The 22,696-nt window shown below is 44.6% G+C and overlaps 1 protein-coding gene across 6 annotated transcripts in view; it reads right to left on the reverse strand.

Moving 5' to 3' along the window:
• CLEC16A (C-type lectin domain containing 16A) overlaps nucleotides 1–22,696 on the reverse strand; it is a 101,248-nt gene that overhangs the window by 65,731 nt on the left and 12,821 nt on the right. For all 6 annotated transcript variants that reach the window (XR_014151043.1, XR_014151044.1, XM_081839598.1 and 3 more), the window contains exons 4-12: nucleotides 18,698–18,846; nucleotides 17,569–17,674; nucleotides 14,392–14,515; nucleotides 12,037–12,211; nucleotides 10,065–10,118; nucleotides 8,804–8,917; nucleotides 3,325–3,535; nucleotides 2,362–2,467; nucleotides 1,757–1,857 (exon numbers count right to left, since the gene is read on the reverse strand). Coding sequence is in view for 4 of the 6 variants with exons in the window: in XM_081839598.1 (XP_081695724.1) it covers nucleotides 1,757–1,857; nucleotides 2,362–2,467; nucleotides 3,325–3,535; nucleotides 8,804–8,917; nucleotides 10,065–10,118; nucleotides 12,037–12,211; nucleotides 14,392–14,515; nucleotides 17,569–17,674; nucleotides 18,698–18,846 (1,140 nt within the window). In the remaining 2 variants the exon portion in view is untranslated. The remainder of the gene's footprint in view (nucleotides 1–1,756; nucleotides 1,858–2,361; nucleotides 2,468–3,324; nucleotides 3,536–8,803; nucleotides 8,918–10,064; nucleotides 10,119–12,036; nucleotides 12,212–14,391; nucleotides 14,516–17,568; nucleotides 17,675–18,697; nucleotides 18,847–22,696) is intronic.

The following is a 22,696-nucleotide window of genomic DNA, read 5'->3' on the forward strand; positions in this document are numbered from 1 at the left end:
GGAATGGAGCTGACAGAAGGAACTACTGGCTTGTTTGTGCCTCCAAGTAATTTAAAGCCAGATAATATAGCAAGCTGTTCCTGTAACGCAGCAAGCCAATTTCTCAGAAGAGGCTGTCTCAAAATGCCATCCTTGCTTGACAATGCATGGTACAGTAGGAACCTTTTGTAATATTTAAGCCCTGTGCACAAAAAGCTGGTAGTCGTAGTTATACATAGCCAAAGAAATCTTTCCGTCATGAAAGCAGGGCAATTTGCTCCTCTCCATTTAATGCCTACCAATCCTGAACAGAACTGGCCAAGCATTGCCAGTAAAATCATTTTCAACCTACACTGCACAAATGAGGGACTGGCTGCTCCAATCTTAAGAACACCTATGAAGTGAAACTGATGTTTTATACATATGTTTATTTAAATAAAAATCAGGAGAGGGTCACCCACAAGAAAAGAGTATTACACTGTTCTGAAAATTCTACTGTTTTTTTCTGCAGCTCAACTACCACAATACTCTGTAAATAATATCCATGGGAAAAATGTAAGCAAGAACAGATTATGTTATAGATTCCCAGGGATTTTAAAAATCCAATATACACACAAAACCACTCTTCACCAGACAAAAGCTGGGGACTTACCATGAATTCTAAAGCTAAAGTCTGGATTAGATCAAGCCAGTCCCTCCCCATCTGTGGAGGACATGTGTTTTGCTGGCTGATTTTTGGATCCCAGCATTCATTAGCCCCTCCATGGCCAAAGCCTGGTGACAGAAGATAAAGTCCAACAAGGGTCCCCCAAGGAAGCCAACCCTGTGGTTCCACAGCAGACGTCTCCAATAAAAAAGGATCTCAGGTCGTGATTGAAGAGTAAAAGACCTCTCAAAGAGAAGCTGCCAGACCCAGAATGGAGAACCTGTGATACTTTTAGTGTTGTGGGGACTACAACTCCCTTCATCCTTGGCCACAGAGCATACTGGCTGTGCCTGATGAGCATTTGGAAGTCCAAAGGCATTTAGAGGGCCGCAGACTCTCTATTACTGGCCTAGAGAGTACTGAGCTAGATGGATCCGTGGGTTTGACTCAACAGTATGTGGTTTCAGGTGTTCATGACACTCTACATTGTCTGCAAAATGCTGATGACACACAGCTCTACTTATCCTTTACGCCTGCAGGTGTGGCAGTGGAGGTGCTCAACGGTTATCTTGCCTCGGTAATGGACTGGATGAGAGCCAACAAACTGAAGCTCAATTCAGATAAGGCTGAGGCAGTGTTAGTGGCGAGGTTACACCCCCTCTAAAAAGTGGCGGGAGTGCTCCTGGATCCTTTGCTGTCCCTCAAGGCCCAAGTGGCCTCAGCGGTGCAGAGTGCCTTCCATCAGCTTGGGCTGCTGGCCCAGCTGCACTCCTGTCTGGACAGGGATAGCCTAACTTGTCCTATGCTCTAGTAACATTGAGGTTAGAGAACTGCAATGTGGGGCTGCCTCTGAAGATGGTTCAGAAACTTCAGGTGGTGCGGAATTCAGCAGCCAGCTTGCTCACCGGGGCAAGACGGGTTGAGCCTATTACATCGATCCTGGCCCAACTGCACTGGCTGCCAATCAGTTTCCAAGTCCAATTCAAAGTGCCAGCTTTGACCAATTCTTCATGATCAAACCCAGATCATGAGCTTTTTACAACACCCCTGAAAAGGCTGGCCTACAGTCCCAATCACACCCCAAGCAAGAGCTGATGGAAGTTGAAACCCCACTCTTGGGCTCAATCTTACCTTTGTTATGAGACATGGCGTACAGGAGGCACAGCACAAAGAGAGCGTAGTAATCAAATTCAGCACATTCCAGGGCATTATACACCATCTCAAGGAAAGGCCTGGAAGAAAGGGGGTGATGAGTGTGGGGTTTTTTTTGGGGGGGGGGAACACTCCAGCAGCCATTTATCAGGACCCTACCACCTACAAATTATAACTAAAGCACACCCCAATGTACACAATGCTTTTACAAAGGGAGAGAGGAGAGGTTCCCCACTCCGTAGATTTCCTAGGAAGGGGACTGAACTGCTCCATTCAGAGACTCAGGAGCGTCGCTTAACACCACCAGGCTGCTTAAATGCAAGAGGCAGCACTTCAAACTAGAAGGTGTGCTGGACATTACGTGGGCCTCAAGTTGGCCTTCAGCTGCAGCACTAGCTAAAATAGCGGCTTGGCAGAGGGAGGAAAAGCAGGAAAGATAATTACAAGTGGTACTCCGACTCCCATCAGCCCCAGCCAGAATGGCCCAGAGTGAGAGATGGTGGAAGCTGGGCATCCCAGCATCATTTGGAGAACCTAGTGTTCAAGTAGGAGCTTGGCTGACAGTGCCAAATCTCCCCCTGTACCTGTTCCAGTTTGACATTTCGGAAGCAGCTGCGCTCTTTTCCTCATCCGTGATGTTTTGCTCAGTGACAGACAACTGGCATCGGTCCATGATGACCATCTCAATTTCTGCGGAGAAACAGCAGCTCATTTAGAAACATTTCTAGGGAGATTGTACTTGTTAGAGGGTGCAGGGGTAGTCAGAAGTTAATGGCTTATCTATTGCCCATTGGAATTCTTGCAAAGGCTGCTGGTCTGGTCTGATAATGCTTTTCTTAAGAAAGAGCACTCAGGATCACTTAAGAACAGAGTTGTTACATCTTAACAGTGAAGAGGTCCTATTAACTACTGATTTATAAACTTAACACATGATGATGGCTCACAGGGATTCTAGGTTTTTTTTAATAAAAGAGAGGAGGGGTAGACAGAAGGAAAGTAGACCATGTGCAACGTCACTTCACCTTACATAGAGGTACAGAAAACAAAAGGTGAATTGTATGTTACCTTTTATAGCTCTGCAAGAGAGTGTTCCAACTCAGATAATTCACAAAAGTGTTACAAGCAATAAACATAGGGTGCTTGAGGCAGAATTCCATACTGAGCATTGGTCACAAGGCAATCCATCATAGAATTGGAAGGGACCACAAGGGGCATCTAGTCCAACCCCCTGCAATGCAGGAATCTTTTGCCCAACATGGGGCTTGAACCCACAACCTTGAGATTAAAAGTCATATGCTCTACCAACTGAGCTACCAAGGCGCATTCCCTTTATTAGGGTCAACTGGCAGTATTTAGGTCATGAGACAAAATAATAGGGAGTTAACAAACCCAGAATTAACCAAGTGTGGGAAACAAGTTCTGTTCTCCAAATGAGAATCACCCATTGCAAATCAAGCCACACAATGTATCTCCAATGTGCACAAGATAAACCCCCAGTAGGAATTGGTAAATTACTGGTTGTGGTTTTCATTTACTGGTATGCTTACCTTCGCTCTCCCCAGTGGGCTTGATGCCTTTGGACAGGCCCTCTGTGCCTTCTTGGGCGTCTTCTGGCCCCCTCTCTTCCTCTTCATCCTCTCCAACATTCTTATAATTAGGCCTCTTCTGCAGCCTCTTCTTGCCCTTATGCTTATTAATTTCCAGGGATCTCTCTAAGGTCTCCGTAGGTTTAATGAAGCATCTGATGCCAGTCTTGAGCTAAAATGTTTGACAAAGGTAAGCGTTACTCTTTAGCAGGGGGCAAAGCAACTCCAGGTGTTTCCTTACAGAGCCACACAGCAACATGTAAGCAGCCCAACTTCGGCTTGGGGAAAACCATTACCATGCCAGAATTTGCACTGTGGACACAACCAGGCTGCCATTATTTCTGGGTGGAGTTCAATCACATACCAGCAAATTCAGGTGGAATGCTTAAGAGCTGATTGGGAGGTTGTGAGCAACAAACCTGCTTCCCCTAAATATCAGACTTGTGTGATAGGGAAAGTTACAGAAAAATGCACTGGGAAATGTGCCATAACTCTAACACGACGTCATCTAGCCGCCCTGCAAACACATCAGAATGAATGCTCAATGAACAGGTCATCTGGAAACATCCTGTGTCTAGAACTTCAACTGGAACCATAAAAGGCTTCCTAGTCCAAAACAGCGAGGTGTGATAGCACTTAGGCGACTCGCTCCCTACCTGAAGCATGGAGTCAAGTAAGGGTTAGCCCACTGCTTCATTCCATTCAACGTCTAAAGGAGTAACTGGTATTCAGAGATACACAGCCTCCAACACTGGGGTTAAAACACAGCCATTGTGGCTAGTAGCTACTGATAGCCTTACCCCTGGGCTCACGTGCTCCCCATCCCTGACGAGCACTTAGCTTTGCTTTCGGTGAGTCTCAGCTTGTCAGGTGGTCCAGACTGGGGATTGTGGTTAAGTTAGGCCAGTTTAACAAACCAGTTTCACAGCCCAGGGTTTGAAGTTGGCTTGTTTTGAAACCAGCCAGAAAGCAAAGCTAAATGCAGCTGACTACCTCCTCCTATCTGCAGTTTAGCATGATGTTCAAATGCAGCTGGCGTTTCCCCTTAACCACGGCTGTGTTTTGCTTCAAGCAAAGTCTGACTTCCGCCTACAAAATGAATAGTGTATTGCAGTGGTACCTTTGGTTAAGAACTTAATTCGTTCCAGAGGTCTGTTCTTAACCTGAAACTGTTCTTAACCTGAGGTACCACTTCAGCTAATGGGGCTTCCCACTGCTGCTGCGCCACCACCACACAATTCCTGTTCTCATCCTGAAGCAAAGTTCTTAACCCGAGGTACTATTTCTGGGTAAGCGGTGTCTGTAACCTGAAGCGTCTGTAACCTGAAGCGTCTGTAACCCGAGGTACCACTGTATAACCAAAACATGCATTTTTAACATTTGGGCTGGGACGCCTGCTAGGAAAATAAGAAATCAAACCATGCTAGCTAAGTACCACCTCTAGGTTACAGGAAGGAGAGAAAGTAGGCTAAGCAGAAAGCAGCAGGAACCAGCCACATCCGATTCGGGCAGGAAGCAAGTGGAAACCATTCTGACAGGAAGGAAGGTAAGTGCCGAATGTGACTTCTGCCTCACGTCATGCGGTGTATATTGTGAAGGCACGTGACTCACTGACCCAAGACAACCGCAAGGCAGCGAGACCACCCCATCGTGCCACCTCCCCTTGCTGGGAACACACACTTCTCAGGTTTCTGAAACATCTCATAACAAGGCAAGCACGCTCCTCTGTAACACCTGAACACTTCAAGCAAAACCAGAAAACAGTTATTGCTGCTCTGAAGAATAATAATAAAGAGCTAGTTGTGGGTACAATTCACCAAGCTTCCACCTGATCGAAATACATATGCAATTTTTAAAAAATGTTGTTGCATGCATGAGTTCTGTTTTTTTCTACAGACATCTGCTGCTCAATCTCACTGGCAGCAGTTTTCAAGCATCACAAATAAAATTGCTACTCCAAATTTCCTTAACTGGAGTTGAACGTGGGGCTTTCTACACGCCAATGTGCTCTACCACTGAGCTATGCAAATTACTACGAAATAAAATGTGTGCATCTATTCATAGGGATAAATAGTGGCTCTCAAGCTGCTCCTGTGAAGTGTAAAAAAACAGGGGGAAAGAAGGGTGCATGCAAAAGTTGCCAGGTTCAATCCCACCACATCTCCAAGTAAAAGACTTTAGCCTAGAACCCTGGAGAGCCACATTCTGTGCATGTAAATAATACTGAGCCAGAAGGACCAATGGTCTGACTCAGTGTAAGGCAGCTTCCACGTGACAAATTAATAATAGTAATAGTATTATAATAATAATAATAATAATAATAATAATAATAATAATTTTTATTTATACCCCGTCCACTCTGGGCAGCTTCCAACAAAATATTAAAATACAGTAATGCATCAAACATTAAAAGCTTCCCTAAACAGGGCTGCCTTCAGATGTCTTCTAAAAGTCTGGTAGTTGTTCTCTTTGACACCTGGTGGGAGGGCGTTCCACGGGTGCCACTACCAAGAAGGCCCTCTGCCTGGTTCCCTGTAACTTGGGCTTCTTGCAGTGAGGGAACCGCCAAAAGGCCCTCGGCACTGAACCTCAGTGTCCAAGTAGAAAGATGGGGGTGGAGACACTCCTTCAGATATACTGGACTGAAACGATTCTACCACTGGACTCAAAACTGTTATCACTACAAAGGATTCAAGAAGAAACCTCCACGAAGACACAGATGCAGTACCTGTTTTCCGCATTCCCTCTCATGTCCAGGCCCACTATGTATGCTGCTCAGACACCTTGCTTGTAAATGCCACTTGTACCCCCTTCACACTAACAGAAGACTCTCGGTAAGACAGGGCTGGCTCCTTGCTTCTCTGCTCTCCTTTCCACCCCCTGTAGCTGCAACAAGCTTTCTTACAGTGAGGAAGGCTCCATTTCATCCCACTGAATCAATGCCAAAAACTGCATAGCAGTCATCCTCCAGATGTTGCTTCATTTCAGCTCAGTTCAGCCCCAGCCAGCAGTCAAAAGTTATCGAGATGAAGGGAGCTGCAATCCAACAACATCTGGAGAGTCAGAGGTTCCCCACACCTGTTGCAGAGGTTTCACAACACACACAAACACAAAATTAGCCGGGCTGTACTCTTTCTTCTGACAAGTTTCTCTTATTTGGAGGCAAACAGCTTTTGGGGGGAGGTGGGGGCATCTGCTGTTGTTATTCTAAATTACCCCAACTTCAACCCTTGCAATCACAAAAAGAGGGTGGGTCCTACAAATATACAGCTCAAGTGACAAGAGGTCTAGGTAAAGAGATGCATTTTCAGTATTCAATGAATACAGTGAAAGTGTGGAGGGAGTTGCACATCTTAGGGGCTGCCAAAAATAATACCCTCTGCTTGATCATACACACACCAAACATCTGAGTCAAAACAAAACAAATTCCTTCCAGTAGCACCTTAAAGGTGCTACTGGAAGGTTGGTCTTTAAGGTGCTACTGGAAGGAATTTGTTTTGTTTTGACTATGGCAGACCAACATGGCTACCTATCTGTAACTCAAACATCTGAGGACAGTGCAGCTGCTGAGAGGTCCCCATCCATTGATCTTAACAGCCAACAGGGCCTGTAGGAAAGGAGGTGGTCTTTCAGATATTTGGGGCCTATGTCGTTTCATGCTTTAAATATTATGTGAGCACCTTGAAATAGTCCCAGGGACTAACTCGAAAGCATTACAGCTGTTTTAAAATGGGGATTATGTGGGTTCTAAATGGAACCGTAGCTGGTAATCTGGCTGCAGCATTCTTGACCACCGAGTCACCTTCAAGGGCAGCCCCACGTAGAGTGCATGAGTACATTGCAACAATCCGTTCTGGATACTACATGATCATTGAAAACAGAGGCCAAGCCATCTCTGTGCAAAAGGGTCCAGATCTGGAAAGAGGAACTCTCAGCCACCTGAGCCTCCAGTGAACAATCTGGGGGTGGCCCCGAAGACCAGCTGAAGTTTCTGAGTCATCTTCAAAGACGCCCACACAGTACTGAGTGTAACTGCAGTAATATGCAGTAAATGGGATACATCAGAGACAGCCAACTTCCAAGAGACTGCGATCTACTCACACAATTAAAAACTGGCAGTAGATCTACAACTACTCAGGTCTAAGTTGTTGAGCTTTTTTTATGAAGGAACATCAGTCCGGTTTTTTGGGGGGGGGGGTCAGGTCAGAGTTGTTAAACTTTTTTTAGGGAGGGAAATTCCGTTTTTAGGGGGATCAGGGCGAAGAAATGAACAAACAAACAAATGGTGTTCACCAAGAGATCATTAATGAAACAGTGAGCCTCGCAGCAAGAACAACATCTTCTGGTATAGCGATCTAGAGGGCGGGGAGAGGCCGGATGGAGGAGCCAACAATCGACCGCGATCTACCAAAACCTCCCAGGGATCGACTGGTAGATTGCGATCGATCAGTTGGACATCCCTGGGCTCCATCATTTGTCTCTGCAGGGCCATAGCTTCACCCCTTCCAATTATGCACCAGGATATACAGAAAATATATATCAGAGAAATGAGTGAAGGACTTTATTGAAGCCCTGTGCTTAATAGTCCAACTTCACACCATTCCCACTCGCTGTCCTACAGCAGCAAGCCCACTTTCTGTTTTGCTAAATGAAGGCTGTACTGCAGTCCTAGCTAACTCAGCACCTTCCAGACTGTGCTGGCTGAGGCCGATAGGCTCCGCTGCCCTACTTAACAAACGCTGCTCAGTGCAAAATATAGTTCCCAGATTGTGAAGCAGGTACAGGGCGCATCTTTTTTCATTTTCTTCTCTCGTCTCCTGATAGGAAACGGACATCCAGAATTAGCAATAGAACATTTCGGTTTTCTGAACGGTTACATTTACATAGAAAAACTTTTTTTTTTAAAAAAAGAAGAAGACAATGTTTAGTCCTGCGTAACCTCCACCTTCCCCAACCACACACAGACGCAGTTCAAAATAAATTAATTAAAACAAAAAACCTCAAGCCCGAGAAAATTCTGCAAAACAGCTTTGGTGGAAGTAAAACTGCTGCAGCAGAAAAAGGCCACAAGCCTCTGACCACAGATTTCCTAGTAACAGAAGCCACTTGAAGAAAAATGGGCGAGATGTAGCATGAGGCAATGTGCTGCGAAGACAAGATTGTTTTCATGTGTAACAGATATCTCCTTTTAATATTTCAGTTCACATACAAGATCAGGTCAACATTCTCACAACATTTCCCCCCTTCTCTCTCTTTTTTAAACAGAACAAGGTCTGCCAAACGCAAGCGGCCTGGCCACCTGTTACATACCACAAGCTGCAAAAATTAAGCAGCCCCCTCGCACGCTCAGATTCTTGCTAAACAAAAACAGGTGCACAAACCCTGACCCAGGGCCCCCTGGGGTTGTGGATGCAAAGGCGCACATGCTCCTTTCACTTACTGAACTCTTCTGGATGTCTTGCTCAGCTTTTGAAAAAAACACCGACAGGTCTCCATTGAGAATAACTTCGGCCAGGGAATTGACCAGAGGCGCATGATGTATGATCAGGAAAACCTGGGGTGAGGCAGCAGAAAAGCAGAATGTCAGGATGGAACCTACAAAGAAACTGCTGCTCACAGGACCCCAAGCAGCTTTCTGACAACATGTCTGGGTGGCCACTATCACTCCCCTCAAGATCCATTTTTGGGGGTGCCAATTCCAATATGGAAAAAGAGCACAATGAAGTCCTGGGACAGAGCTGTGCAGGGTTGCAGATTTACTCCCCCCACCTTTTGAGAGGGCAGGGAGAGAAGTGTCACATATTTGAAGGCTTCTCCAAATCAATAATCCCCTGCAGTGGAAAGCTAGCACACCAGGAGAAGTCTTATTGGCAAGGTGGTAGCTTTCCATTAAAGTGGGTTGGGGGTTTCATGAATCATATATATATTCATTCATATATATACATAAACAAGAACCTATACTTAAATAACACACAACAGCAGAAAGACGCCCACAAAAAAACTGAATGAAAACTAAAGTTAAGCAACACACATGAAGTACACATTTCGGTTGCTTCATTCATATTCCCTGGGGGGAAATTGTTTTTGTTTTTGTTGCTGCCTACATTGCAGGGGGTTGGACTAGAAGATGCTCGGGTACCTTCCATCTCTACAATTTTATGATTCTATGATACTGGGGTGGTGGTGAAATTATTTAAATTATATGTTTTATTTATAAGTTTCAGGGGAATGCCCTTGAGGTCATGTGCTATTCTTACTTAAAAGCTAAATGCATAGGAGTCATTTGAACATTGCTATTATCATTAAGATATGAAATCAGCTTTCAGCATGTAATTGAAAGAAATCTTTCTTGTTTGTCCACTAGAGAAGCCTCCCCTGCAGTCTGTAGTGGTGCAGTCCTTTTCGGGCTGTTCCACAATGTTCTGTTTGTATGTTGGCTCCTTGGCAAAGCCTTTCCCAAGTAAACCCAGCCTTGCCATAACTGTTTTTCCCCTGCCTGTAAACTGTCCCCAAGTCTAGATCTCCCTGTCTATCTATCTGCTCACCCTTTTTCATCCACGGGATAACAATGCTAAATGTCCAAGGGATGACCAACTACATAGTTGTCATACGTATTATCGGTGCTACACTGAGTCACATGCAAAATTACTGAAATTCTCAGCAATACCCCAAATACCAACTATGGATACTTAAAGACGTACTTGTGATAACAGATACAGAGAAACCTGGAGGCTGATTTTCGGACGTTCTCCACCCTAAGGAGCAAAGAGTGAAGAGAAAAGTGGTGAGTGTGTTCAATTAACAGCTAGTATCAGTTTACAATGCAGAAATAAACACTTAAAAAAAAATCTCCAAGTTGCCTTGGGGAAGCTTTGGACTACAATTCCCAGGTGTTTTGGACTATAACGCCCAGCCTTCAGCCATCACAACTCTCTCTCTCTGCCTCTAGGATGCAAATACTGTGCACAGATGCTGCACTCAACAGATTTGTCTCGGTTCATCTGAAAGATTGTGGCCGAGTGTTTCTCTAGTTAGGCTTAATTCAGCACATAGCTGGCTGCTTCAGACTATTTAGTGGGAAGCACAGCACGAGTGTGCAAGCCCACATTTGGTCCTTTGGGAGCACAGCCTGCCAGATAACAAGCAGAATGAAGAACTACCTTATTGCTACCAGTGGCCAACCAGAGCTCACCAGGAAGCCCAGAGCTCACCCCCTCCCACAATGCTGTCTGCTCCCAGCATCTTTTATCCATAGCTAGACTGCACCTGAACATGGAAGTTCCATCTTGCTCTTAAAAAAATTCAGGCTTGCCCTGATGGATCAAAACCACCATTTACTGAGTCCAGCATTCTGCTTCTAGTATTGAAGGCTAGAGCCTCGGATGAAGATTGGGCAGACTTGGGCTCAAATAGTGAAGCTCCCCGGGTGACAATGAAGCAGAGCTCTCAGCCTAGTGGGGAAAAGTGAGGAATCTTGATCCCCTTAGATGAGGGCTGTGGAACCTCCACTAGAGAAAGACAGGAAAAGTTGCCTTACAGTAAGTCAAACCAATCTAGCTCAGTATTGTCTGCACTGACTGGCACAGCTCTCCAAGGTTTCTCAGGCAGGGGTCCCAGCTCAGTCCTTCCTCGAGATGCCGGGGAATGAACTTGGGACCTTCTGCCAGATCCTCTGCCGCTGTGCTACGGACCTTCACCTCTTGATGGCATTGGATTGCAGCTCTCATCAACCCTGACCATTGCCCATATGGTGGTACCTCGGGTTAAGTACTTAATTTGTTCTGGAGGTCCGTTCTTAATCTGAAACTGTTCTTAACCTGAAGCACCACTTTAGCTAATGGGGCCTCCTGCTGCCACCGGGCGGCCGGAGCGCGATTTCTGTTCTAATCCTGAAGCAAAGTTCTTAACCCGAGGTACTATTTCTGGGTTAGCGGAGTCTGTAACCTGAAGCGTCTGTAACCCAAGGTACCACTGTACTGGCCGCTGGAAGTCCAAAAGCACCTGGGGCAACAGGTCGCCTGCCCCAACATCAAAGCATCCATAAATGCTGGGTGCATGCTATGAAGTCTATTTAGATATACAGTTGCCCCTCTGGGGAATTAAAAGCCAGAGGCTCACAAGAAGCACGAAAATAACAACAACAAAGACACAGTGGTTTTATAAGAAACAGCCAGCATCACCTTCCTAGCAGAGGCTTCCCAGGTATTTGCCCACAAAACAACAACATCCTCATCAGTGTGTGCTGCTGAAAAAACATCAGTGTTTCTTGGTAAAAGAGCAATCATGTCCTATCACTAATTCTGTTGCAACTTCTGCACAGGGAAAATTGCAGATGGCTCCTAATCATTATTCCAAGAATCCATTTCTCCTTTATTTTCCTCTAAAAGCAAAAGGGTTCAAACAGGTTTCTTGTAAACAATGAGGTGATGTAACAGATATGAACCAGCAGCTCTTTCTCCGGAACAGTTACACAAGGCTAACTGTACAAGGTTTAGCAAAGAAGAAGTAGAAGGTTTCAGTTATACCTCTAGAGCTAAGAGAAATGCTCTTTCAACAGAATTATTTCAGGCAGCCTTAAAGGTGCAACTGACAATTAAGTCCCTATAACACTACTTTCAACAATTTTTGTCCTTTTGACACCCCTCAGTTGTTAAAAGATGGTTAATGCCTTACCTTATCTTGATTTACTAATGAATACACATAGAGAGGCAGGAAAAGGCTATTCAGCAGGTGGTCTGTGAGCACCTCATTTAAGAATTCGCAGTTAATGATAAGGATATCATTTAGGTAATGAAGATGGTCAAGGTGCTCGGCTACCAGGTCACTAAGCTTTCCCCTATTTCTGTGCCTGCAAAAGAGAGAGTTGATTGTAATAAAAACCTAAGCGGTTTGCAAAAGAAAAACAGAACATTAGAATTATCAATAAAAGGCTGCTAAAAGCAGGTATTTAAAAACAGTCAAAAGCTAATTAGGATCATGAGACCGGGGCCCTGCGGGATCTGATTTCTTTCCGCAGGGCCTGTAAGACAGAGTTGTTCCATCTGGCCTTTGGCTTAGAATCAGTTTGATTCCTTCCTCCTCTTTCTTTTTCCTTTCTCCTCCTGTGAAGAGGCTGCATCCTAATGTTTTAATGTTGTATTTTAATCTTTTTAAATTGTATTTTAATCAACTTGTTTTTATTATTGGTTGTTAGCCGCCCAGAGCCCGGTCTTGGCTGGGGAGGGCGGGGTATAAATAAAAATTTATTATTATTATCAATTATCAGCTAAAAAGATAGGTGTTTTATTTCCGGCTTCTACATGTCCATATAGGCTTGCCTAAACAAAAATGTTTTTAGCAGGCATCAAAAAGAACACAGTGAAAGGGCCTGCCTGATGTCAAGGAAGAATTCTGCTGCTTCTTCTCACCTTTACAACCCCCAACTCTACTGCAAAGTTTTCCATATGAAGATTTTTTAGCGCTGGGGAGAAACTGTTCCTCCACAATCAGCAGAATTAAAAGTGCTCCCTTGGAGCCACCCCCATTCTTTCCTCATAAAAACCTATCAGTGCTCATCCCTACAGCTTATTCAGAAGTATATTTTTGCTCAGCAAAAGTTGAGCTCTTCCCATAAACTGTCCGTTAAGTGGAAAGTCGATTCTTGCTCACTTGCCATGCCTGTGACATGCCTGAACTGCCCCTTACTTAGAATCATAGAATCACCGGGTTGGAAAGAACCCAGAGGCTCATCCAGTCCAACAAAATAAAAATAAGATGACAGGGTCCCACACGACTTATTTCACAATTAGTAAGTATGCTGCTGGCTGTGCTTTTTATAACGCATTCCATAAGAATTTTAATGGGAGAACAAGAGATGACTGGCTTGGACAAGTCCAAAAAAGATCTCTGTCGGCTTGACTGAATGCTTTCAAATATTTGAGATGCGCCTAGCGGCAACAGAATCAAGGTGACTGTAGTGACCCCATCTATAATTGCAGCTGGTGGGAGCACAGGAACATCGGGAGCTCTCTTAATGCAAATCTTGAGTCTTGGCCCACACAGCTCAGTCCTGTTTACACTGATTGCCAGTGGCTTTCCAGTGATTCAGCCCAAAGTCTTCCCCAGCTGTGCCTGGAAGTGCCAGGAATTGAACATGGGACCTTCTGCATGCAAATAATACGCTTCTACCATTGAGTGACATCCCTTTCATCGTAAGCAGAGCTTCTCTGCAGCAGTTACTTGCCCCATGGCCAAGGGCACAGAGCCTCTAGTAACCATGCAGAGGGCCAACAGCTGCTGGGAAGAGGAATTTCCAGCAGGAATATATAATTCTGAGTCAGTGTCAGAGGGTGCTAGCTAGTGTATTGCTAGAACATTAAGGGAAATTCTGTCTGTTTGGACAGAAGGGGGAGGAGGGGGAAAAAGGACCCCGCTAAATTTGAAACAAAACAGAAGCCGTTCAAAGCCCTTAAGCTGAAATATAAATATAAAAAGGAACTAATAAGTGTGATAAACAATAGTGATAATGATTAATAAAAATGTCCCTATCCTCCTCCCTGTTCTACAAGAACAAAACTGAGACAAAGAAGGAGGAAGGCAGTTCCCACCACCTGGGCTGGTTATAATCAGGAAGGTAGGCTTTTAATTATTGTTCCTTATTGAAAGACTGAAAAGTACATAATTACAAGTGCATAGGGTAAAATAAGACACAAAAAGGCAGAATGAAAAGAAAAAGTACCTACGTGGGGGGGGGGGAACAGAGCAAAAAGATTGTATACATTACCCCCACCTCCTCCCCAAAATACATACTTGCAGTTAACCGGAAAGGTGGGCTTGGAGGAACAGAGATGGGGGCTGGTGGGGCAGTGCCCCATTTGCCACAATGGAACTGCCGCTAGACCAAGCTCCCTTCTCCCCTTTCCTCCTGGGATTTTTTTTTTTTTTCTTTTAATGCAGATGCCTATGTATGCAGATTTAATACAACGGACTAAGCTTCCTCAGATTGGGCGACATCCCTCCTCACAACGAGAGTTAGAAAACAGGGCTTACTCTTCATCCGTTTGCACGCAGTTATCCAGTTCAATCACGTGGCTCCCAATAAACCACACGAGATTGGAGAAGTAAGGGACAGCAGTTTTGTCTCGGATGTAGTGCAGCATAGGCTGGTTGTCCACTTAAGAGGGAGGGGAGAAATCTTTTAAAAGATCCATTTCGAAAAGAAGTAAAATGCAAAGCAAATAAATTCTACTCAGAGCAGATACATTGAAATTAATGGACCTAAGTCAGTCATGTCCACTAATTTAACGGGCCTACTCTGAGTATGACTAGTATTGGATACAACCCACGAATCCCTTTCAATAAATAGGCTGGCTTTCAGTAGCAGAAGCCCAAACCAGATTTATTTCATGCCTAAGTTATCTATCACAGTTCATCATATTTTCTGTCCCTCGTGAGGTTAAACAAGTCCATTAAGGTGACATTTAAGTTATTCCTGCATCGTTCTGAAAACAGGCAGGTGAAACCAGTCATTTCTCACTTTCTAGAGAACTGGACAAAAGTGCAAGAATAAAAGCAATAAGGCTGAAAGTCAAAGTGATTAGCAGACTTACATGACACTGCATTAAGGAACACAGGATCATCAGTGAAGAAAGGGAGGGAAAAAACAGACAATGGTTAACAGGGTTAGGAATTGGGATGGCGAGACATCCTCCAAAGGGCTCAGTAGCTAAAGCACAAAGCATCTAGGCTAGAAGAGAGAGGCTAGGAGGAGATAGCAGTAGAAAACCATGCTGTGTGCATGCTACCACCTTGAGCCCACTCCCCACCTCCCAAGTGACATGGAATGGCAGCCTCCAAACTCAACTCAGGGACAGCGGTTGTCAGAAACTTCCTCCCTTCAGAGAACTCTTTTCCACATGGATGTATCTGCTGTGGGGTCTCTGACACTGTTTACCCTTTGTGCTGCTGGGAGGGGGGGGGGTGGACTGGCTGGCTGGCTGAGGGCACTAGCCAAGTCAAAGGGATTGCGGCCGCTGCTTTGCAGCACACCCTGGAACAGACACAGGGTTCAGCTATAGAAGAGCACCGGAAGGGAAGATCATAGAATCATAAAACTGTAGAGTTGGACAGAAAGCTGAGAATCATCTATTCCAACCCCCTGCAAAGCATGAATCTGTAAAGGTCTATTTCCTCCATCTGCCTCCACGTTCAGGGGTCCTGTGCAAGTAACCCAAGTAGGACCAATTCAGCCAGCTAGCCCTGTGGATTATCTAACTGATTTTTGAATTTTATTGTTATTCGTGTTTTTATACTGTATCTTATGCTCTTTTATAATTAAGTGTTTTAAAGTGTTTTAAATTTGTTGTTAGTCGCCCTGAGCATGGTTTTTGAACCGGGAAGGGCGGGGTATAAATAAAAAATTATTATTATTATTATTATTATCTTCCAATACAGGCTCTAGTTCACAAAAGTGTGTGCCACAGTGGAAGGCATGAGCCTTTAAAGAAGGGGTGGGGAAACTTTTACTGCAGCCCAGGGGCCGCATTCCCTTCTAGGCAACCTTCCAGGGGCCACACGCCAAAGGCTGGAGTGTGCAAAGCAACAGATGTAAATTTTAACTTTGTACAGTAAGCTAGTTTCTACGCCAACACCCTCTCTATCCTCCATCCAGGTAAGCAAAAGGCATTAATGGAGTTCAAGGACACAATCCAGCTGAACAAAAGCACTCAAGGAGGTTGCAAAGCGAGGCTGGTGAAAAGAGAGGAGGCTATGGCTGGAGGGAGTCCAAAGGGCCAGACTGAGACGCTTGGGAGGGCCAAGTTTAAGGCTCTTAAACGTGCCACCGAATCATTTGCAGTTTCAGCTGCAAGGGGATTAGCAGCAGCTCCCGTCTGGAACTGTTCCACAGATGGCAAGCCCAAGAGACTCAGTGGTTTAGACCACAGCACCACCCGCGTCCCTGATCCTCTGCTCTACAGTATTTAGGACATGTAATGCAAAGCCTGCCCGTGTCTTTATAGCTCTAACTTGATCCCGCTATGCTGTTTCACTCAAACCGGTGGATAAAACGTTCTCCCAATTACAAAACCTGCCTTTTACTACACATCAGCTGTTCTTTTTTCCTTCCTCAAATATCTTCTCGTGAACTTGGGAACATGTGCTGTTTACATATATAGTGCATATGGGGCAACTGAACCACTTCTAAGAAGGAATTTCTAGTGATGTTAACTGCTAGAGCTCAAACTAAAAATAGCCAGCTTAATTCTTGAAGAGTTTCCCGAAAGGTGGGGAAAGGGAAGACCTAGAGAAATGCAGGTGCAAGACCAGAAGAGATGCAGGATTGAAATCTCCAGAGGGGCTTGGAAGTTCAAATCTTTATGCAGGGGCTGCAGAGATGCATCAATTTGCAGACTTAGATGTCAGTAAAATCACTCTGTATTGCTGAAGCAACAGCGTCAAAGAAAAAAACAAACCCAGGATCTACTGAGGTATTTCGGACATTCGGGGTCTTAAATGTATCCTTCAGCATGTTAGCATTTAATTTTATTATTGGTATCCAAAGGTGAGAGGAAATAGCTTGGGGGGCAGCCCTAAGTACTCCCCCTGCCCTTTGGCTTGATTCTTTGGAACTTGGTTGTGGGACCTCAATAGGCAAGTTAGCACATTCAAAATGAATTCCTAATTCATGGGTCCCTCTCAGATTCAAGCATCTTTTATGACTTTGCAAGGATAAACATGGCTCATATTTCCTGAGACAGGAAATATTTTGCTCTATTCTATTCTACGGCACACTGACATTTTCTTCACTGATGAACAAAGGAAGAGAGACACGCAAGACTCAAAGAAAGAGATTTTGATCATGCAACTTAACGTTCCCCATTTGCACAACGATTTGCACATTCTTCAGCATGTATCATGCATGCATGATCTTGCAAAGAATGACCTCTGGTGGCGCTTACAGTGTATTTCTCTTACAGGCACAACTTCTATAGAACCCTTTAAATATTTTTCACTGTTGAGACACTATTCTGGAGAACTCTTCTTTTAGAGATGAAAGCTTTAAAAGTGGCAACACTCATAGCTTTGCGCGCTCTCTCTCTCTCGTTTAGTAAACCTGTCAAACGGTTAAGTCTTATTTTCACCTTTGCATTCAAGCCTCACTATTTACAAAAAAACCTGTCACTCAAGTACTAGCTGTTCTAAGGTTACAGGTTTAGGAAAACCTACCTTTGTAGACGTTTAAAGTTATCGTTCTAACAGCAATCCTGACCATGCTTTCTGGGTGGTTGAAGAATTTAATGGCTTCAGTGTACAGGGCAAAATCATTTGTGTGCTGAAAGAGAAGACAGTTAAATCCAAGGAATTAATTTGTTTTACGCATTTGTATCCTGCCCCTCAATACAAATGTAAATTGTTTTAAACTCTTTTCAACATTGTGTTTCGATGTTGCAACCTGCCCTGGGAACTTAGGGCAAAGGGCGGGTCATAAATAATGATAATTTCCAGATTACCGTATTTTTCCGTGTATTTTTCCACAGGAAAACAAACAAATAACTATGTTAAAATGGAGACATTTAATCTCATGCCAAGTCAGACTGCTTAAGTTCTGGTGCCCTCTCCTGGCAAGAAGCAGATAAAGGACAAAGAAAAGCAGGGGGGAAATTCATTCCATAGCAACACTGCCGCAGAAGTGTCTCGTGGGACAGATCTTTGCGCGAGTCCAAGGAGATAGCTCCTAATGTCCACAGTCTGTTGGGCAGTAGTACTGAGTTTAAAGACCATCAACAGCACAGGGCTAGATCAGGACTGGGGAAACCTGTGGCCGTCCAAAAGTTACTGGATTTCAAATTCCATCAGGCCCAACCAGCAACGCCAATGGCCAGAGATAATACGAGTTGGAACCCAGCAACATCTGGGGGGCCAAAGATTCCCAGCCCTAGGTTAGACTGACCCTTGCCTAGCTAAGCTGCAGTTAATTTAAATCTGCATATGCTTTTCCGAGTGAAGTATAGCTAAGTCGCAATAGAACATATTTTGTATTGCCATATAAATATTTTCATATATTGCTCCCTATTTCTCCCTTCCCCAAGAATCGTTCAGGTATAATGTGCTGGTGATTTCTCTTTGTTGCGACTACACTTACACCTTTCACAAAGTGAAAAGCATTCATTAGTATTTTGCAGGGATATTTAAAATAAACCCTTCTAAACAGATCTTAGCTTCTTGACTCCTGCCTGGTCGCCGCCTTCTTGGCTGCAGGGCCAATTTAAGAAGCTCATTTTCATCACCCACATTTCATAGATCCACTGCAGCCGCAACTTTTTATTTTCAAGTTGAAAGGGGTTCCTCTGCCTACCTCATTGTAAAAGAAATGAACCGTGTGGTTGTTGAGCTTCAGAGAAAGCGTTTTCAGGAACGAAATGTAGTACGCCATAATCTCTTCATCCGAGAAGTCAAATTTGTGCACAATGATAGAATTTACGTAGTTGTTGGAAAGCAAATAGTCTGGCGGGGGGGGGGGGACATATTCATAATCAGTACAAACGTTATAAATTGCACAAAAATGAAGAGATTCACACAAATTGTTCTATTAAGCAATGTTTCCTAAAAGTATTCCAGCACCCAATTAGAACAGCCTCTGCCAATCTAGTGCCCTCAAGATGTTCAGCCCCAGTCAATACAACCATGTGGTCTGTGGTGGATGGAAGTTACAATTCAGAAACATCTGGAGGGCACCAAGTTCAGAAAGGCTGGATTAAAGAGAAGCCAGACAGCAACAATGGGAACAATAAAATGATCAATCTGCTAGAAGCACATTCAAAAGTCTGTACATGAGTTTTTGATGCCATCTTGTTTCTTCATCCCCCTCTAGTTTTAGAGACTTCAACCTAGTAGCAGACCCCTTTTAAAGTGAAGACATAGCAAAGAATATGCCTCAACTCCCTAATAGCATACTTTTCTCCAATGTAAGGACCAGCCTTTGTTGCATACACCAACTTATAAATGCTTCTATCACACGACTTCTTCCCAGTTCCATGTGTCTCTATTCCATTTCCCCGCCTACCTCCTCAGAATGAAGGCTTCCTATTTACTGCTCTAAACAGACAGGCGTCTATTTATTTATTTGGACCACAGGAACCTAGAAGTGAGGAGATTTCACCCCTCCCATATCCAAGAATCTCCTGAGGTCTCTGCTGACTCTACAGAGAGGAGGAGCAATGTACTGCTCTCTACTTAATTAGTCAAGTGAGTGAGTCAGTCTCTGTGTGTGAGAGAGAGTCAGTCAGTGTGTCGGAGAGAGAGTGCAAGAGATCGTGTTTATAGATAAGATTGCTGCTAAGAACAGCTGCAGGCACTCAAAGGAGCATTGATTTATGCTCAGATTATTTAGCTCTGTATATAGTTTTGTATTATAGCTGTAGTTACAGAATAAAAGGAAGATACTCTACAGAGCTGCTCTCCGAGTGGTTTATACTCTGCAAGACTCTGCAAAACGCTGTTGCGCAACGACTGTATTATTGAGACAGTGAATCCGGTGCTTTCAGCTCCAAGCTGTGAGTCCACAGCACTGTGACCTGTTCCTGTGGGAAAGGAGGTCTCTGGCAGTGCTACCCAGCTCGCCTAGCCCAGTCGGGGCTGTAGTGCATGAGTCCAGTTGGTACACTGGCTCAAGGGCGATGCTGACATCGGTTATGGGCCCAGTCGTCTGACCAGTCGTTGTTCCAGTCATCCCAGTCGTCCCAGTCGCCAGAGGTGTCTGTTGCTGATCGCTGGACGGCGGAACGGAGGCTGCATGCTGGACTGATTTGTGGTGCCTAGAAGCAGAGCTGTGTTGGAGCAGAGTGCTCAAGCTGCCGCTGTTGCTGTTGCTGCTGCTTGAGGTATGTTGCTGACTGCCAAAGAAAGAAGATAGCATCCCTGTTTGCCTGTTAATTGCGCTCTGAGTGGGAGAGAGAGTGGCTGAAGAAGTCCAAGGCTTTATCTGTGTTTGCACGAGGGAAGTGTCTTGCTCTAAGTAATAGCAGACATGGCCTGTGCACATTCTGGCCAGATGGCTATGTCCTTTCCTCTCCTCACGCCTGAAAACTATGCAGTTTGGCAAGTTAAGATGAAAGCGCTTTTGCAGAGGGAAATGCTATTTCACACGATAGAAGATGACCCTCCAGATAAGGATGATGATGATTGGGCTGAGTGGCATGCTGCAGATATGAAAGCCCGAGGGACAATTGTTTTGAGTGTTTCAGACCACTTGCTGGTGAACTTAGAGGGTCAAGAGACTGCACAAGCTGTTTGGAATAAGTTGAGAGATATGCATCTGAGACAAAATGCTGGTTCCAGTGTGGTTTTCTTCAAGAAGCTGTGCAGGTTACAGTTGCAGAAAGGTGGTGATTTGCCTAGCCATCTATCTCAGTTAAAGCGTCTCAGACAGGACCTTGTTCAGCGAGACCTGGCTATTTCAGAGGCTGTGTTTGCAATGCTGATGATAAATAGCCTAGATGAGTCTTATGATGGAGTAGCTGCCCAGATTTCCACAATGCCTTTTGACCGGCTAACAGAAGATTATGTGTCTAGCGTGCTCTTGAATGAGTGGGATCGCAGACAGGCTGTTAGAGAAAGCCGGGACAATGGTGCTGTTAAAAATGTGCTTGAAAATGTGTCTGAGTCTTCAGCAGGGGAAGGTGAAAGTGAAACTGCTGCTGTTAAAGCACTAAAGTTGAAGCGGTGCTTTTCGTGTGGAGCACAAGGCCATTTGAGTTTTCAGTGCTGCAAGAAATCTTCAAAGAAGAAGGGAAACTTCAGAGGCCTAGAGGGGGAGGAGGACGAAATCCCCAAGCACCTGCTACTTCAAAAGCCTTGATCTCTCGCTGCTCTAGTCAACGTGGGCGGAGTTTCTTCGTGATCAACTCTGGCTGTTCCAACCATGTAGCCAAAGATAAGGATCTCTTTGTTCAGCTTGAGAAGCAAGAGAAAGAAATTCATCAAGCAGATGGGACAGTTCTCACGAGTGAGGCTAAGGGAACTGTGTTCTTAAAGAGCCTGAATGCAACTATTAAGAATGTCCTGTATGCGCCTGATATTCAGGACAATTTGTTGAGTGTTTCCCAGCTTGATCATCAGGGTTTTAAGGTGGTGTTTGCTAAATCTCGCTGTGAAATTCGTCGAGATGGCAAGCTCATTCTATATGCAAAATGTGTAAATGGTCTGTATCAATTGCCTTTTGTTTCAGGTACAGGTACTGCAGAAGCAACTGAGAAAGAGTGTTGCAATTTGTCTGTTGATAAGAATGAGAAGATGCATGACCGATGTATTCATTATTACCATCATATTTATGGTCATTTGAATTTCCAGGCTGTGGCAAAAATGCCTGATATGGTTCAGGGTATGAAGCTAAAAGAATGTCCCTACCACATGAAATGTGTTTCTTGTGCTGAGAGTAAGGCAAAGCAAGCTCCCAAAGGTACAGAGTCTGGGAGAGAGGCCAAGAAACCATACGAAGTCATTCATGCAGACTTAGTGGGGCCTCTAGCGCTCTCTAGAGGCAATTCAAGGTTTTTCATGGTTTTGATAGACTCCTATTCGAAATATGCATGGGTCTATTTGCTGCAGAAAAAGTCTGAAGCCTTTACCAAGTTTCGTCAGTTTTGTAAATGGCTCAGGAATGTACATAATGAGAATGTACATTGTTTTTTCACTGACAGGGGTGGAGAGTTTTGTTCAGAAGAGTTTGAGGCTTTTCTTTCTGAACAGGGCATTGAGCATAGGACGGCCACGCCCAGATCACCCTGGCAGAATGGTTTATGTGAGAGAATGAGCCAGACCCTGCAGCAAGGAATCAGAACGCTGTTACATGATTCGGGGCTGCCCAGTCCTTTTTGGGCCGAAGCTCTTTCGTTTTTCTGTCACGTGTATAACAGGAGGTACCAGTCTAGTGTAAATTGCACCCCATATGAGATGCTTCACGGAAGGAAGCCATGTGTGAAGCACTTTAAAATTTTTGGTTCGGAGGTTTGGGTGTACACCTCGCAGGGTGACAAACTGAGTAAGCGTGGAGAACATGGTGTTTTCCTAGGATATGAGAAAGGGTCTTATCGTGTCCTGATCACAGACACGAAAACCATAAGGCTGACCAGGAGCATTGACGACAATCCACAATGGGACAGAGTTGGCGTTTTTCAGTGCCATCCCATTTGTGATGATGGTGCAAAAGGGGCAAAGAAAGTTAAGAGGGAGGCAAGTTCTGATGTGATTGATAATCCTGATGCCAATGTAGATCCAGATGATGGCACAGATTATCAGAGCCCAAGAGCCTCAGGTGAGTCTGACGCTGATTCAGACTTAGCAGCTTCATATACTT

Source organism: Podarcis erhardii (genome assembly GCF_964252035.2).
Source record: "Podarcis erhardii genome assembly, chromosome: 14".
Classification (NCBI taxonomy): domain Eukaryota; kingdom Metazoa; phylum Chordata; class Lepidosauria; order Squamata; family Lacertidae; genus Podarcis; species Podarcis erhardii.